Source organism: Mauremys reevesii, linkage group 7 (assembly GCF_016161935.1).
Source record: "Mauremys reevesii isolate NIE-2019 linkage group 7, ASM1616193v1, whole genome shotgun sequence".
Taxonomy (NCBI): domain Eukaryota; kingdom Metazoa; phylum Chordata; order Testudines; family Geoemydidae; genus Mauremys; species Mauremys reevesii.
This window is the reverse complement of record NC_052629.1, coordinates 111,158,314-111,174,045: the sequence shown is the minus strand read 5'-3', so window position 1 is coordinate 111,174,045 and position 15,732 is coordinate 111,158,314. Positions and strand designations below refer to the sequence as shown.

The following is a 15,732-nucleotide window of genomic DNA, read 5'->3' as shown; positions in this document are numbered from 1 at the left end:
GAAGCTGTGCAGGTAATTCAGCCACCCATCTTTAATGGAGGCACTACACTGAAAGTCTCAGCTCAGATCCCTTGTGTGAAAGAACTGGGCTTCATTCCTCTCACTTCACTAGGGGAAATCCGATCTGAAATCATTTTATCCTGCATGTTAAAAACAAAAGAGGTTGGGAGGTGAGGGGTGGGGTGGGGAGGAGTGAGAAAATAGTGGAACTTTACCCAAGTTCAACAAATCCAGAATAGTTGAATATTCCTGTTTTTAAAAAGATCCAGTGAAGTAGTAAAGTTGACCTTTCAATTGTCATCATTACACTACGGGGTTAACACCCATTAGGATGAATCAGTTCATATTCAACAGTTTATCCACCAAAAACATTTAGGACTAGAACTTTTATTTATTTATTTATGAATTTATGAAAGCTTGAATTCTTTTGAAACTAATGAAGCAACTAATGATGCGGTTGGCACAGAGCATACCACTGCCTACCAGATCAGTTTTACTTTTGATTAAAGCTATATGGAAGCTTAAGTCTAGCTTCTTTTCAGTTGCCTAGGCTATGTAAATAATTTTATGTGGCTAAACAGTATTATGGATTTGTTGTAAGTGATGAAGAGAAAAATGCAGTTTTCAGTATTTTGGAACTTTATTATAAGTAGCGTTTGTGGAGTAGTGTTTGAATGTCTGTCTTAAGCGCTCAGTGGTTACAGAATGAGTTCAATGAGACACGTGGGAAATAGCCTCTTAGCGTTAAATCAGTTCCTGAAAAATGATTGTCATGAATGATCCATGCTTTCGAAGACATTGTTCTGTTCTGAAAATCTGCCTTGTTCAAAGAGAAGAGCCATTTGGCTTTCACCATTATACCTGCCATAGTATTTACTCTGCACAGCAGAACAAAAATACGTTGAAAGCCTCAAACAGAACTGAGGCATTGACATTGGCATTATATGCCAAATGTCTTCCACATTCGCAAGAGACCGGACTTCCTAATTGGCCGGAGTGAGGTGTGTCAAAATAATGACATTTCCTCCAGAAATGGTGTGTGTTTGTGTGTGTATAAGTGTGTATGCATGGATGTAATGCACGTATGAGTTGCCAAGAACCTGGCCTTTTTTTTTTTTTTTTTTCCTTTCTGTTTTGTATTGAGTTACTGTGAAACTAGATGGAAACTGTGTGTGTTACTTTTACTTTTAAATATGTAAAAACATCTAGCAAACGTGCATGCCCTGTGTAGTTTGATGGAGAGCATCAAAGGTGTAGATAAGCCCTGAAACTCTTTAATAAGTTTGTCAGTCGACCAACGTCCCTCCCCCATTACTCTCAGTTGTATGACTTTCTTGAATTTTTCTACTGTTTAGTTATTGATGCTGAAGATATTAGTGTCTCTTTAGTATTGTACTTTACAACAGAATTTCTGCATGCTCAGCAGGAGCTTGATCAAAGTCTACTACAGAGGCAGCTGGAAGATCATAAAAGGGTATGTATAGTAGTCTGGTATATTTACTGCTAATTACCATTACACTTCCTTCCATCTCTCCTTTTTTCTTAAACAGTATATGCAGGCAGAAAAGTTCGTGTGAGAAATTTATTTGGCTGTTTTTAAAAGGGAACTTAGTGTCCATGTCTTTGAAAATCTCAAACTGGTATTTCTACCAGTTTCAACTGTAAAGTAGATGAAGGCATGTAAAACACGTCTTCAACTGAAATTAAATGGAAAATGTGTGTGTATGCTTCCTCGGTTGCTTTGGAATCTCCACCGCGAGGGCTTTCACACTACTGTAATTTGGGAGGAACTCCCTTGAAACTGGTGATGTCACCCCATTGTAAAGCCAGTCTGAAAGGATAATCAGGCCCACAGAGTTGACTTGCCTGGCCAAAAAGTGCCTCTTAGTTATAAAAGCTAAGCAGTCTTCAGAATCAGCACTGCTAGTAGTTCATTGTGGTGCTTCCCACTTTTGCCTGCTCCTCTAGTTAAGCTGCTGTTATTGTGGTACTTGCTTCTTAAGTGTATTACTGCCTTAATCTTGCATTTTAATTGAAGGATATATGTAAATGCACAATGTCTTACTGCCTAAAGGTTTTCTAACACTTTCTAATGTACACACAACACCCAATTCATCTATACTATGCCATTGACTACAATAATATTTGCATACCACTTATCTATTGCTTACCAATAGCCTAACTGGATGCTAAATACAGAGGAGACTGAATGTCACTGAACTTTTCTAGGTAGCATGTTTCATATTTCTTAATACAGCCAAACATCTGATATTTGTTTGCGTATTGTACGCATTGAAGTGCTGTATAATACTAACATTATAGTTAGAGAAGTGTTCTCAAGCCCATTGTTATAGCTGAACGAATGACAGTATTTGGGAAAATATTTTCTCTCCTCTTCTATTCCGATTACATTCTCATGTGCTTGTCAGTGCTTTTTAATAATTACATCAAGCAAATGATGAGGTTTTCCTTCCCAGTGTTCTTGAACTGCAGCTCCAAGTGGTATTGAAAGTGAAAACACCTCTCCAAGCTTGTGCAACTCTGGATGAGCATTTTACCAGAAATTGGAATCACTTGACATATGATCTCAGCTGCTTTCTCTTGCTGTCATACTCTTTTATGAGTGTCGCTATTTTAGATGTAGTCCAACAATAGCAAGAAGATGGTGGTACCACAACAGACGTACTCAGAAATTCCACTTGAGCTCTTCTCTTGCCTGAAATATTTTGACCACTAAACTTTAGTCATCAGATTTTTTTTTCCTTTCCGGTAGAAATAAAGGCAAACTACCTATAATCCAAAGAACAACCGTTAACCTTTAGAAGATGGCAGGGTGGGGAGAAGTTTATTGAACAATGATATTCATAGTGAATGTGTTTAAAGATCTTTCGTAGGTAGTAAAAAGTACCATTTTAAATGCCAGTTGCTGTGGCAACTGCTAGCTAATTTAACAGAAGAGAAAATGGTAATGTGAAAACCCCATTGTAACTTAATTTTGGCACAAAGGGTGTATAAATGTCAAGTTTCCCTTCTAATGAGTACACATGTAGAAGACAGCATAGTTTGTTTTTTTGCCTATTTGACCTTGTTCTGTCATGCACCGTTCATCGCCTGCAAAACTGAGAGCAGCAGGAGTGTTGTAAATCACTGCAGCGTGTACTAGAACGGTATCTTGTCATTGTCCGTCAAAACAGCTCACACGCAGTGTGGGGGGTTTTGTGGGGGGGGGGAGGGTTTAGAACTAGTCCCCAGCCTCTGTTATATTTTCACAGACCATCCCAATCAATGATCGAAAATACAGGCACCTTGGAAGTAATGATCTTTTTCCCAGTATCATTTTGCTAAGGAATTTGTGAGAGGAGTACCCCTGTGAGCCTTTTGTTATAATTTTGGGAGCACGTTGCTGTCAAGGCCTTATTTTAAGGTTTATTTTGAATCTTACCCCCTCATATGAAGCTGATTGCAGAAGAATAAAATAGGGATCCTATCTAGCATCTTTCATGTTAATAGTTAGGGCCCTGCCAAATTCACATCTGTGAAAAATGCATCAGGGACCGTGAAATCTGGTCTCCCTTGTGAAATTTGGCTGTTGTGGGGGAGTGGGGGGTCGCAGTATTGCCACCCTTACTTCTGCCCTGCCTTCAGAGCTGGGAAGCTGGAGAGTGGCGGCTTCTGGCCAGGCACCCAGCTCTGAAAGCAACACCACCGCTAGCAGCAGTGGAGAAGTAAAGGTGGCATGGTATGGGAGGGGACATCGCTTTTGTGGGGGCAGGTCCAGCCTTCCTTGTGGGCAACGTTGGTGACTACCCAGGGTGCTGTGCTATGGGGGGGTTCTGTGGTCACCCCTCCTCCCCCCACACACACAAACAGCCAGCCCAAGGCCCCTTTAACCTCTGAGCACTAGGCCTGGAGCTGGGGAGCAACAGGGCTGGAGGCATCCCAGCTGGGGGTTCCTACCATGTGCTGGGCTCCAGCTGCTAGTCCAAGCCGGGCTGGGAGGGACAGGACTACCTCTTTCCCTGCACAAGCTGCACCTAGGCTGGAACCTCCCGCAGTTGCAGGAACCTCCGTGGCTGTCGGCTGGGCACCCAGCTCTGAAGACAGCACCACTGCCAGCAGCAGGGCAGAAGTGAGGGTGGCATGGTATGGTATTGCCACCCTTACTTCTGCACTGCTGCTAGCAGCAGCCACTCTCTGGTTGCCCAGCTCTGAAGGCAGTGCTACCGAGAAGAAAGGGTGACAATACCACAACCACCCCTTGTCATAGCCTTTTGACACCCCCCCCCCATCTGCCTTTTGGGTTGGGACCCCCATGGTTACAACACCATTAAATTTAAGATATATACATTTTTGAATCCATGAAATGTAAGATGTTTTAAATCCTATGACTATAAAATTTACCAAAATGGACCAATAATTTGGTAGGGCCCTACTAATAGTATGTGGGAATAATTTTGAAGTCTGATGCTAGATGCACAATGACTAAGGCAAAGGGTGTAGCCATTATGCTTTCAACATAGGAATTCTCTTAGGAAAGGAGGCACTGTTCTCCAGCACACCGGGGATAGCCTATAACTTTCCAAAAGAGGTTACAGGATTTTTAACTTTCAGGTAAGCTGCCCCAATCACTTGTTAAAGAGAGCCCACTTTAAAGTGTTTCTCATACAAAAGTACAAATCACTCTTCTTTTTACACTCTCTGTATTTTAATGGGTCTATTTCATTATTTTTCATCTGTGTTTTAAAAATCACTTCTGAAGTTCTTAAACAAAGGCTTAACTTGTACAGCAGATGATGTCAAGCTACGTTGTTAAGGACATTTTGAATGGATCTGGCAAATTACATTATTTGGCGTATGAACTATAATACAATGTGCAAGGTGAATTTTGCCAGTGGAGCTCAAGGTCATTAAGATACTTTGTTTTGTTCCACCTTGGATTTTTTTTCCCCTCTTCCTAAAATCATTTTTTACTTGTCTCCTCATAACCCCATGTATTCTTAATTTTACAGTTACTTGTCTCTGTCTTTACCTATAAAGGTTTTAAAACACTCTCAAAATACCTGCTGTACCTGTTCATTGCTGGGCATGCTACCAACTCTTGTGTTACCAAAATAACCATGCAGCTTGCAGACATAGTGCTCCATTGTGGTCTCAGCTGTGTTCTTAATGACATCAGTGGAAGCAGTCTTGGGCCTACTAATGGTGGTTCAGATTCTGAGAGGTATCACAGGCTCTCATCTTCCACTGATGAGCTGCATGTGTTCAGGGCTTCTTACTCAGAGTAGAACGTTGCTTGTGGCCTTCTAACTTTGAATATAGTTGAGTGGCTACAGGTTATTGGAGGATTGGTGTCCTGGAAAATGTAAGATCTCATGTGCTAGGATGCTGACTGATCAAAATGACCCATCTGTATTTGCTGCAGGGAGATGCTGTGCTTTTTATTTACTAAAGAGTTGGAAAGCAGTTAAACCATTAATGGAGCTGAGATTACACACAGATGGGTAGTGTCAACTAACTTGAATTATTTGGGGATGGGAGGATGTTTCAGCTCTTTAATGTTCACAAAATGGAGTATGAAGAGGTGGGATTATTCTCATAACAACATGTTATCTTAAACCATGACTTCATTCTCTTTCTCTCTCTTCGTGCCCTTTTCCAGAGTTCTAACTGTCCCCTTAACAAATCCCCACTTTGTGCGGGTTGTGTGTGTGTGTGTTTTTTTTTTGTGTCACTCAATTTGCATGTCTGATTTTAAAGTTGAGCCCTGGGTCCTTTTTAATGGACACCGGTAAAAATGCACCTTTGGAATAAAATCTCAATATTACACAAGCTAGAATTTTTTAGCGTTGCATGTGAACTTTAGCTATTGCTGGTATTTGGTACCCATGATCTCAGGCGAGGCTTGTGGGATGGATATATATAGTGACTAGGCTGGTCTGAAAATATCGTAGGATGTTCAAGGAAGTTTTGTTTTGAAACATTCACGGTTTGAGTCCTTCCTTCCCCCACCACCTCTGGTGAAACTAGGCCAATTATAAGACCACTCCTGGTTCTCTTGATTGTTGTTCATTCATTTATGCATTAAACTCAAATACTGATTTCATTACCCTGTTTGAATTAAGGGTGAAGCACTCAGGCAAGTTTTGGTCAACCGTTACTATGGCAACGTCAGACCTGCAGGAAGAAGAGAGAGCCTTACAAGCTTTGGCAATGGCCCGTTGTCTCCTGGAGGCACTTGCAAAGCTGGGGGAGGAGGTAGGATGTGCTGCCTTCTAATTAGTGATTTGTATGACTCTAGCCTGCCATATTGTCTATGCTTGTTACTGCATAACAAACTGAAAATTTTACAGGTGAAGTAACTTTTTTTTATTTTTTTTCCCTTTGAGATGGCCCCCACTCACCCACCCCCATGACTTTCTGTGAGTCGCATAGAAAAGGACAACTTATTTCTATCTCTCAATGATAGGATTGGGAAGGAGTTTGTTCTTTTATGATGTAATGTTGGTTTCAGAAACCATCCTAATATTTTTTTTTTCCCGCTCCTCTGGATTGTTTTCACTTCACACTGTAAGGATGAGCGTAGTTTGCCTGTTCGATAATTCAAAATGTTTTTATTCATATGGACTCGAGGAGAAGTCAGCAAACGTCTAATTGACAAAATCAAATGCTGTTGTTGAAAGAGAATACATTAAAATTAAATGTATAAATGAACTTAACTTTTTTCTGAGCTGAGTGGCCTAACTTATGGGCCCCAGGCGGTGGGGCGTGGGCCCCAGGCTTCGGCCCTGGGTCCCAGCAAGTCTAACACCAGCCGTGGTGACCCAATTAAAATGGGGTTGCAACCCACTTTGGGGTCCCACAGTTTGAGAACCCCTTTTCTAGACTGTATAAGCTCTTCATGAGAGAACTTGTCATTGTCTTTTGTACAGAGTTAAGCATCTGATTGGCACTTTAAATTTTTCACAATGTTAATTTATTAGGCTATAACATTTTACTCTACTTTATTGGAGAATGAGTTCTGTCACCTGATAGAATGAAGGGGTGAGTGAGTCAAGCTAGTCATTGTGATTTACCTTTATAGGAGGAAGCTCCGGATCCAGTTCAATGAGTCGAGGTGAAATGAGTTTGGCCGATGTCCAGTGTCATCTGGATAAAGAAGGTGCATCCAACCTCGTCATAGACCTCATCATGAATGCCACCAGTGATAGAGTTTTTCATGAAAGTATTCTGCTAGCCATTGCCCTTCTGGAAGGTGGCAACACTACTATACAGGTAAGGAAATGGATAACAATGAGCTGATTGCTTAAAAACATCATCAATTGAAATTTCTTTTATAAAATCCCTGTTGCTTTGAGCTGTGACTAGATAATCTTAGGCCTAAAGTACTGGGTGCGTATTGTGTATTTTTGAGTACTGCAATATTTCAAGGTAATATGTCTTTACCCAGGTGTGTTAACTTAAAAGTAGCTAGGTATCACTGACTTCGAAACGTTGGCTTTGTGTGGAAGCTCGGATTTGAGGTTGTTAAGGCAGTATAGCAGAATGCAGTAGTCCGTGGGACTACTTGCATGAGTAAAATTAAGCAAGTGTGTAAGAGTTTTCAGGACTAAGCTTTTGTTTTTATCTGGCTTAAAATCAGAAGACACTTTACTTTGTGATAAGCCCCAGGTTGTAGTTAATTCCCTGGCAGTGTTGCTCTCATTGGCTTACATGTCTTTAAATTTAGTTTGGTTTTATTGACTGAAGTAGAAGTTTGTGCCAGATGGCTAGACCTACCAACCTACGGTTTGTATGCGGCTTGATGCGCCTACAATAAAAAAAAGCCATGTGTCAAAAGCACAATTACTTCTGTTCTTCCACACATGAACCAATGCATTGCTGTGGATAAACAGCCTACAAAGGCTATCACAGAATATGTGATGCCTTATTGACTCTACGCTTTAAGCAGGATCAGTCTGTGTAGGACTTAATGCACCTGTATTTGGGCATCTGAAAATTGCTTGGAAAGTGCAGAGTATTTTGAGAAATATTGGTATGTCTGTATATTGTATAAATAGTCCAGAGTGGGTTTTTCCCAATATGTACAATAATTTAATTTCTTTCTATTCTGTGTCCGAATAAAACTATCAGTAACTTGGTAGTGCAGTTATTTTTAAACAATATACTTCTTTTCTTTTAGAGAATTAAATATCAATTAAGTATTTCTCAACACTTAAGGTAATTGACATGTTTAGGTTTCTAGCTTAATGTCACAGCTGTAGTTCATGAATTTTAGAAATATTATCTCCAGAATGTTACATCCGCTCCCCCAACGTTTTGTCTGTCTATCTGCCTTATAGATTGTGAGATTTCCAGGACAGGGAATATTTTTTCTGTGTGTTTGCACAGGGCCCAGCACAATGGGGCCCTGATTCTGGTTGGGCCCTTTCAGCACTTCTTTAACTATTGCTTGATGATGATGATAGACAAGCTGACTTGTTATAATTCACACGCAAGTTTTCATATAATTCATTTGAATTCAGTGGAATTATATCAAGGTGAATTTAGCTCAGATTTTTGCGGATGGGGGGGTAGGAGAATATCAGGCTTTGCTAAAAGCCACAAGCTCTCAGGTTGTACAATAGACATCAGACTTTCTATGACCAGATTATCTAAAAGTGTTTATTTCCATTACTATTAACAAAAAGAATATGCACTTGTTACAGCATATGCTCTGGCAGGAAAAGAAATAGAATAAAGGACTCTAAAGGGCACTGGTGTCTGGGTGTTAGCAATTGTATTAAATCCTGAAGAACTAATGGTTATATCCATCATGTTATTGAGTCAGAGACCCACAACTCAGTGCGACGAAGTGATGTTGCTTTGTGATGTTACCTCACTATGTGATACTCAGCCAGCATCGTTATACACAATGTCACTGTGCAATGTCAACCTTCTAATATGGTATATTATAGTAGTATGGGGAGAACCTGCGTGGCTCCTTCCAAATGTCAGAATCCACACTCAGCGCTCTTTGCAAGAGGACATGGAGTGCGCTCTTGTGAGCAACATTTAGCTCACTCTGCCTGATAAAGATAAAGAGCCCCACACCAACTTAAATTTTTAATAACAGCAATACTATTGCAGGGTGAAATTTATCTTCTCAGGTGTTAAATCTGAGCCTTCATCTTCCTAGCAATGCGCAGGTATGTTCCCATGTCATATTGGCGGGTAAATCAAATTCTGTTCCAGTCCAGCAAGGATAAATCTATATTCCTTAGCTTATTCTGGAATTTGAAGCCTATGGACTGAATAGGACCACCTCCCAGTTTATTTTGACTAGATGATCCAAGGGATCCCTTTCTAACTCTGATTTACATATAGTAGGGAAATCTTCCATCCATCTCCAAGGACACATTTTTAACCAAAAAGGAAGACTCCCTAGTTTCCACTTGATGTGTATCACTGCACATGTGGGGGGATTGTAAATTAAGTATTTGCTGAGGAACAAGTTGTTGGCGTGCAGCAATTTTAGTAAATTGCACTAGCACTTTCACATCCGTACCTTACAACTCTGCCAATTTCTGTCGTGATCTTGCCTTTTAAGATGCTACTTCCAGCAAACTAGACTAACTTTTTCCATCCTCTCCAGCTCTACGAGTAAGTGTTCAGGGAGTGTCCCTTTAGGGAAATGATCTGTGTAGCCAACAGCGGTTCAGAGAGAGAGCATACGTGTGTCTACGTGCACCAATGCAACCATAGAAAATATCTCCTCTTAGTGGGGGTGCGGTTTGGCTTTCGGCTTTTTCTTTTTAGTTCAGATGAATTGATTCTAATTTCAGAATAACACTGAGGTTTTATGCACCAAATCATTCACTGAAACCTACAGCTAGTGCTGTACAGAATACACAGGCACGTCCAGGAGCTATTACTCATGCACCCAAACTATGCTGAAAGTACCCTGTGAAGTAGTTGTGCCACAGATGAACTACTCGCCAAGGATTCCCACAGCCCCAAAGGCAGAGTGCCAAAGTGCAGAATGTGGCAATGGATGCAAAGGTCCCCATCTTGGCAGTTCCCTCCCACCCCCACTTGTTAGTTTAGATTGTGAACTCTGTGGAGCAGGGAGTGTTCTTGCCTTGGTCAGTGCCTGGCACAATGGGGCTCTCTGATCAGGGCCTCAAAGTGCCGCTTCAGTGTACATAAAGAACAGCTGTACTTCAGCTCTTCCTAATCATTCAGCACTACCCGAGTCGTCAAAAATAAAGCATCAAAATTTAATGTAGAAAAATGCTGACGACGGAGCTTAATTTCTGGGAGACCAGCTGGCTCAGAATTTACAAATCAAAATGAACTTGAAAGTTGATGTAGTAAAATCATGATTTCACTTCTCCCTCCCACAAAGTAATGACTAAATTGTGGCTCAGTTAAATTGGTCTCCTTTCTGGGTGAGGTTAGTATAACCATGCTTCCCCTTCGCACCTGGGGACAATGTTGTATCTAGTTGCCTAGAAAACTACAAGGTTAAGGTGGTGAGCAGGTGAAACGAAGCTGCTTAAGACTGTTACAGAAGGCCAGCATTTGGTAGTCCATTCATCCCCACTGCTTTCAATTCACATTTTTAAAAAGAATCTCTCCCTTCTGCACAGGGAAGATTTAATAGCAGAGTATGGAAGTGTGACATTTCTTATTGCTAAGACTTCATTACTTCTACAAAACATGCTGCAGAACATTACTAGTCTATTATGAGGTATTATGAAAACCCAGATACACTTGTCAAAATGAACAAAGTACAGTTTGTGTTGCACTGTCTTTGCCACCCTCTGCTTTTTTATTCACTTCTTCAATTTTGCAAATTTAGGTGAGAAGTTCATAATAGGTCTCCCAGTCTTTAGTGTGGATTTACTGAGATCCTACTGGGATTTTAACAAACTGCCGTTAGAATAGTGAGTCTGAGCTTTGTTAATCTTATATCACAGACTATCGGTGCACATGTACTTCTAATTTTAACTTTCAGAAGCTCCACCTACCAAAAGTCTTTGCCTTGCAATTCTACACAAATTAATTATCTTCATTCATGGCAAATGTATATTTATTATTAGCAGCTCTTATTTAACTATGGTATTCTCAACAAGCTCCCACTACGCTGTGTATGTTTTTACTGCGTTGAAACTGAGAATGAGGAAGCTATTGGAATACTGGCAAAATGGGTTACGCAAAATGACTTTCTTGGCAATGAGATCTGAAATGCTTCGTTCTTGCATGGTATTTTCTTACCATAGGTTTTCACATTTGAAATGAGCAGAGAGTGCAGTGAAGCAAAATTTTCCACTGACACACAGGGACTTATGTGTGCTGATGCTCCTGTTAAAGTTAATAATGGGAGTTCTCTGGTAACTCCCATGTGCCTTAATGGGAGAAGAGATCACTGTGTTATTGGACAAGGATAACTTGAATAGTTTTTGCTGCTAAATCTTTGTTAGTAGATATCTGAGCACACTGGCTTCGGTGTTGCTGCATGTTTTATAATGGTGATGAATGTGACTGAGTGTTAATTATTTCATTATTATTCTAATAGGTTGTTTTAACTGTGGAAATGACTTTCTGTTTCATGGACGCATTAAACGATCAAGGTGGAATTTCCTAATCCAGATTAGGTTAGTTCTAATATCTAGAATACACGTGAGCATTTTCAGTATCTCTACTGCCAAGCAAGCTAATAGAAATGTCCAAGAAACTGTTTCTGTTGGAAATTAGTTTATTGTACCTATTGGAGTGAGAGCTCAAATTTGCTATGGAAGCTCACCCCGGATTTAGCACCTTGGCAATTTATAATAGCACAGACAAGTTTGAATCGAAGGGTCAGAAAAGGCAATAAATTAACTTGACAAATGTTACCGCTCACTGAACTGAAAATTATATAAGCTCCCTTATATTTTATGTAACTCCTAGTGTGTCAACCCACAGAAAGCTGGAACCAGTCATTCTCTCCTGGTGCTTTCCGAGAGATGGCAAAAACTCCTGAGAAATGCATGGATAGGTGTTGTTTCAGAAATCACCTTCAGAGCTGTGTAATGTAAAAGAACGATCATACACACACTTTCGGTATCAGAAGGGTAGCCGTGTTAGTCTGGATTTGTAAAAGCAGCAGAGAGTCCTGTGGCACATTATAGACTAACAAACGTATTGGAGCATGAGCTTTCGTGGGTGAATACCCACTTCGTCGGATGCATGCACTACTTTCGGTTGTGCTGCTGGCCTGTGTGTGGCACCTGTGCTACATACATTGTTTTCTTTGGCTTGCTTTGCACAATTTTGCTTTGTGATTTTGCTTGTAGGCAAGTTTAATTTAGAGCATACTTCTCTCCTTTAGAGCAGATCAGAGGGTAGTCTATTGCATATACTGTGAATTTGCTTCAGTTAACGTAAACTCGGCAAGTGAATGACAGTGGAGGAAATTGCTAAACATTTCTCCTATAGCATGTCTCTCGCCTGCCAAATAAAAATGTGCACCATATAGGCTGTTTCACCTCCTGGAGTTTCAGGTTTCCTGGATCTGTGAAAGTTAATAATGAGTAAACTCTCTTACATAACTTCCTGTTCTCCATGGCGATTTTGGTCAGCTCACTTAATTAGGGATCTTCTCAAAAGTTGAAAAATAGGTTTCCCACGGCCACTCCCAAGTAGTGTTGTCAAGATCAAATAAAGTGATGAGACTGGCTTCATTTTGGTGAAGTATGTACTAAAATCCCACAAGAGCTTAATATAGTACCAGTCCTCAGGACTAGTATATCTCTGTGTTTTATTGTATATACTCTTACAGGTGAAACAACCCCAAACCATAATTCTTCTTTTCCCAGGTATACCGCTCCTGATAAGGGTGCAGATAGAAATTACATGGCAAGGGGGATTGATAATCAAACCAAAGTTCATTATATGCAGATGAGAAGTTGACTCCCCACCTGCATTAAAGATCGCACTCTGAATATTACTTTTAATTTCTATTAGTCCCTGTCCCCTACTACTCATTTCTCAGTGGCTGCTTGCTTTTGGAATTGGAGGGGGTTGAATTGAGGCTACTTAGGAGAGGGGAAACGGGGTCCTTCTATGTCCCTGGCACTTTCAGGGGATCAAGAAGTCATCTTGCAGCGGAACTCTGTGCAGAACTCTTTGGTGGAGATGTGAGAGCCAGATCTGGGAAGAGAAGAGCAGGGAATATCCTCTAGCAACAGTACCCTGAAGAGCATGTGCTGTAGCGCCATAATACTAGCCCTGGGAGCCAGTGCCACAGTTGTGATTGCAGCATGCAGGCAAAAGTTAATGAAGCAGCAAGAATAAAAACTGCTCTGGGCCCAGGTCTGGAGCTTACAGCATAAGTGTGATTCTTCCCTGAAATGTGACTGTAAAAATGGCATTGTGGTGTTCCATATTTGTGTCTTAATTTCTATATCACATCAGCTCATTATACACGTAAAAGGTGCTAATTATATGTGCCAGCCCTGCAAAATTATCTGGGACCTGAGAGACTTCTTTCCTTCTTATGTATCCACACCAGCAAGAAAGATCCTTCAGGGCAGATTATGGTTTTGGACTGTGGTGTGTCCCATTGCCTTCAAAGGCAATGGAGAGGAGCTCAGTAAAAAATAGTGCACTCGATGCACAAGAAGGAGTAGTTGAGATCATTCTTTCTCAGCTGTGTTGGCAGTGCACAGGTGTAAAAAAAAATATTTAAAGAGAAAATGTTGGTGACATTAAAGTTGCAAGGACTTTGAATGCACAAGTGGAGCAGATCTGCTAAGTAAAAAGGTGCCATTTTGACATAGTTGGTATTAAGAGAAGAAAAACATTTAATGTCCTGGATCAGTGCTAAAAAGAACCAGTGGTAACCTTGAAAAATCACAGGTGCCAAATTCAAGAGTCATCTGATGTTTTAATTACCCAGGAGTTCAAAACATGGTAGGTGGCATACATTTAAAAACACACCATTCTGATCTACTACATTGCCTTTCCAATCTGTTGCTCCTTCAGTTCTAATTGACTTCTCAGGACAGTAGCCAACTAGGACTAGTAAATCTACACCCAAAAGGATGTGGGCATCCCAGCTATCAATAGCATTTGTTGGGTGGAGAGTCGTAGCTGTCTGTGAGATATTGGCAGTGCCCCTTGCAGACGTAAACAGATGTGGTCCCTGAGTCTGCAGACAACCTGAAATAGTAACTGTTAGAGATGTGAACTGCACCATTCATCCCACTGGGATGAATAACTTTGAAATGAAATGTCAGAAATCTACTTACTCTATGCTACTAAACCACTGTCCTCAGTTTCCTTAGTGCCAGAACCTCCAACTGTGTCCTACCCAACTGCCAAAACCTTCAGCTTCACAGCCATCATAATTGCTATTTATTTTCCATATAAAATTCTGCAGCATGCTGAAATGTACAAAATCAAGTGGTAGTGCAAAGTTGAGTTTAGTAACATATTTATAAGGTTAATCTTTCATATATACTTCAATGAAAAATTCCATCATCTAAATGTACTTGAAGCAGAGGTAGAATCTCTAGACAGCTGCTCTGGAATGCTGCAGGAGCCAGAGGCCTTGCTTGCAGAATTTTGGTCAACCTTGCTTCAGAGTGCACACCAGGTGGTTTGAAATTAACCCTGAAAATTGGTCAGAGTTCAGGCAGTGAAGGGATATGCAAAATCAGGACCTTTCTAAGGATTCTAGTGCCCTAAGCAAACTGCCATCCCTTCCCAGTCCACAGTGACTGGTTTGCTGCTCCTAATATTTTGCTACTCTAAGCAGCCACCTGTTCTGTACCTTCTGACTAAGAAGTACTGATCAGAGTGATGTGGATTTTTTAAAAACAGGCATTGTCCAGTTTATTAAAATATTAAAGATGTATTTTGTGTGTTTAAAAGCTACTATTACAAAACTACTCAACATTCAATTGCATGTGCAGACACAGAGTATCTAGGTGATACCAACTGCTTTGTGGTCCAGTGTCTTGAAAGTTGTCAAATGAAGTATGTTGGTGGACCATCACAAATGCTTTCTGGACCACTAAACTCTTGCAAGTAGGAATTGTCAGATTTCTCTTTCTGACCAACGGTTCAGGATCGCTTATGCTTTACCTGTAGAAAAACTGTTTGTTTTCTTTCTTCATATGTGTAGTATACATTTGTGTGTGTATATAAAATGTGTGTGGGGGGGTGTTTACATAAATCAATAACCAATTTTTTTTTTTGCTATAGGGTTAAATCTGAAAAATATTCTCAAGACAGATGTAACTTCTGTTTAGAAAACTAATACAATCATCCTGTGTTATTGTCCAACTCCGTACGAGCTGGTCATCTACATCTTTCATCATGAAATTATTAGAAACTTTTTCTAGGTACAGTACTCCAAAGAATGTCACTGTTAGCTTTGGTGACACGCCAAACAAAACTGCTGCTTCAAAACTTTCCCTGCAAAGAGAGGTAGCATAATTCTCAGCAAACATCCATGCCATCAATTGTAATCTCTTTAGGTCAGCAGTCTTGTCCTCCTCTTTGTCTATAATTCGTCTCTTATGCCAGTGAATACTATATCGATGATCTATGTATTGTGTAAATGTTGCAGGATGTATCCCAGTTGATCTGGTCACACTGTAAATCATCATTAAGTCAACACATATTGCAACAGATCCCTGATTATCATGTGGGCAAGGAGATTTTACATATACTATCTATCACACTGGGCCTTTAGACATCACT

The 15,732-nt window shown here is 40.4% G+C and overlaps 1 protein-coding gene across 5 annotated transcripts in view; it reads left to right on the top strand.

Annotated features, from left to right (window-relative positions):
• ITPR1 (inositol 1,4,5-trisphosphate receptor type 1) overlaps positions 1 to 15,732 on the top strand; it is a 244,803-nt gene that overhangs the window by 156,240 nt on the left and 72,831 nt on the right. For 3 of the 5 annotated variants that reach the window (XM_039546364.1, XM_039546363.1, XM_039546366.1), the window contains 2 exons: positions 6,123 to 6,255; positions 7,082 to 7,272. In XM_039546364.1, coding sequence (XP_039402298.1) covers positions 6,123 to 6,255; positions 7,082 to 7,272 — 324 coding nt within the window. Of the gene's footprint in view, positions 1 to 1,426; positions 1,475 to 6,122; positions 6,256 to 7,081; positions 7,273 to 15,732 lie in introns of all 5 variants that reach the window. The other 2 variants (XM_039546362.1, XM_039546365.1) reach the window with 1 other exon arrangement.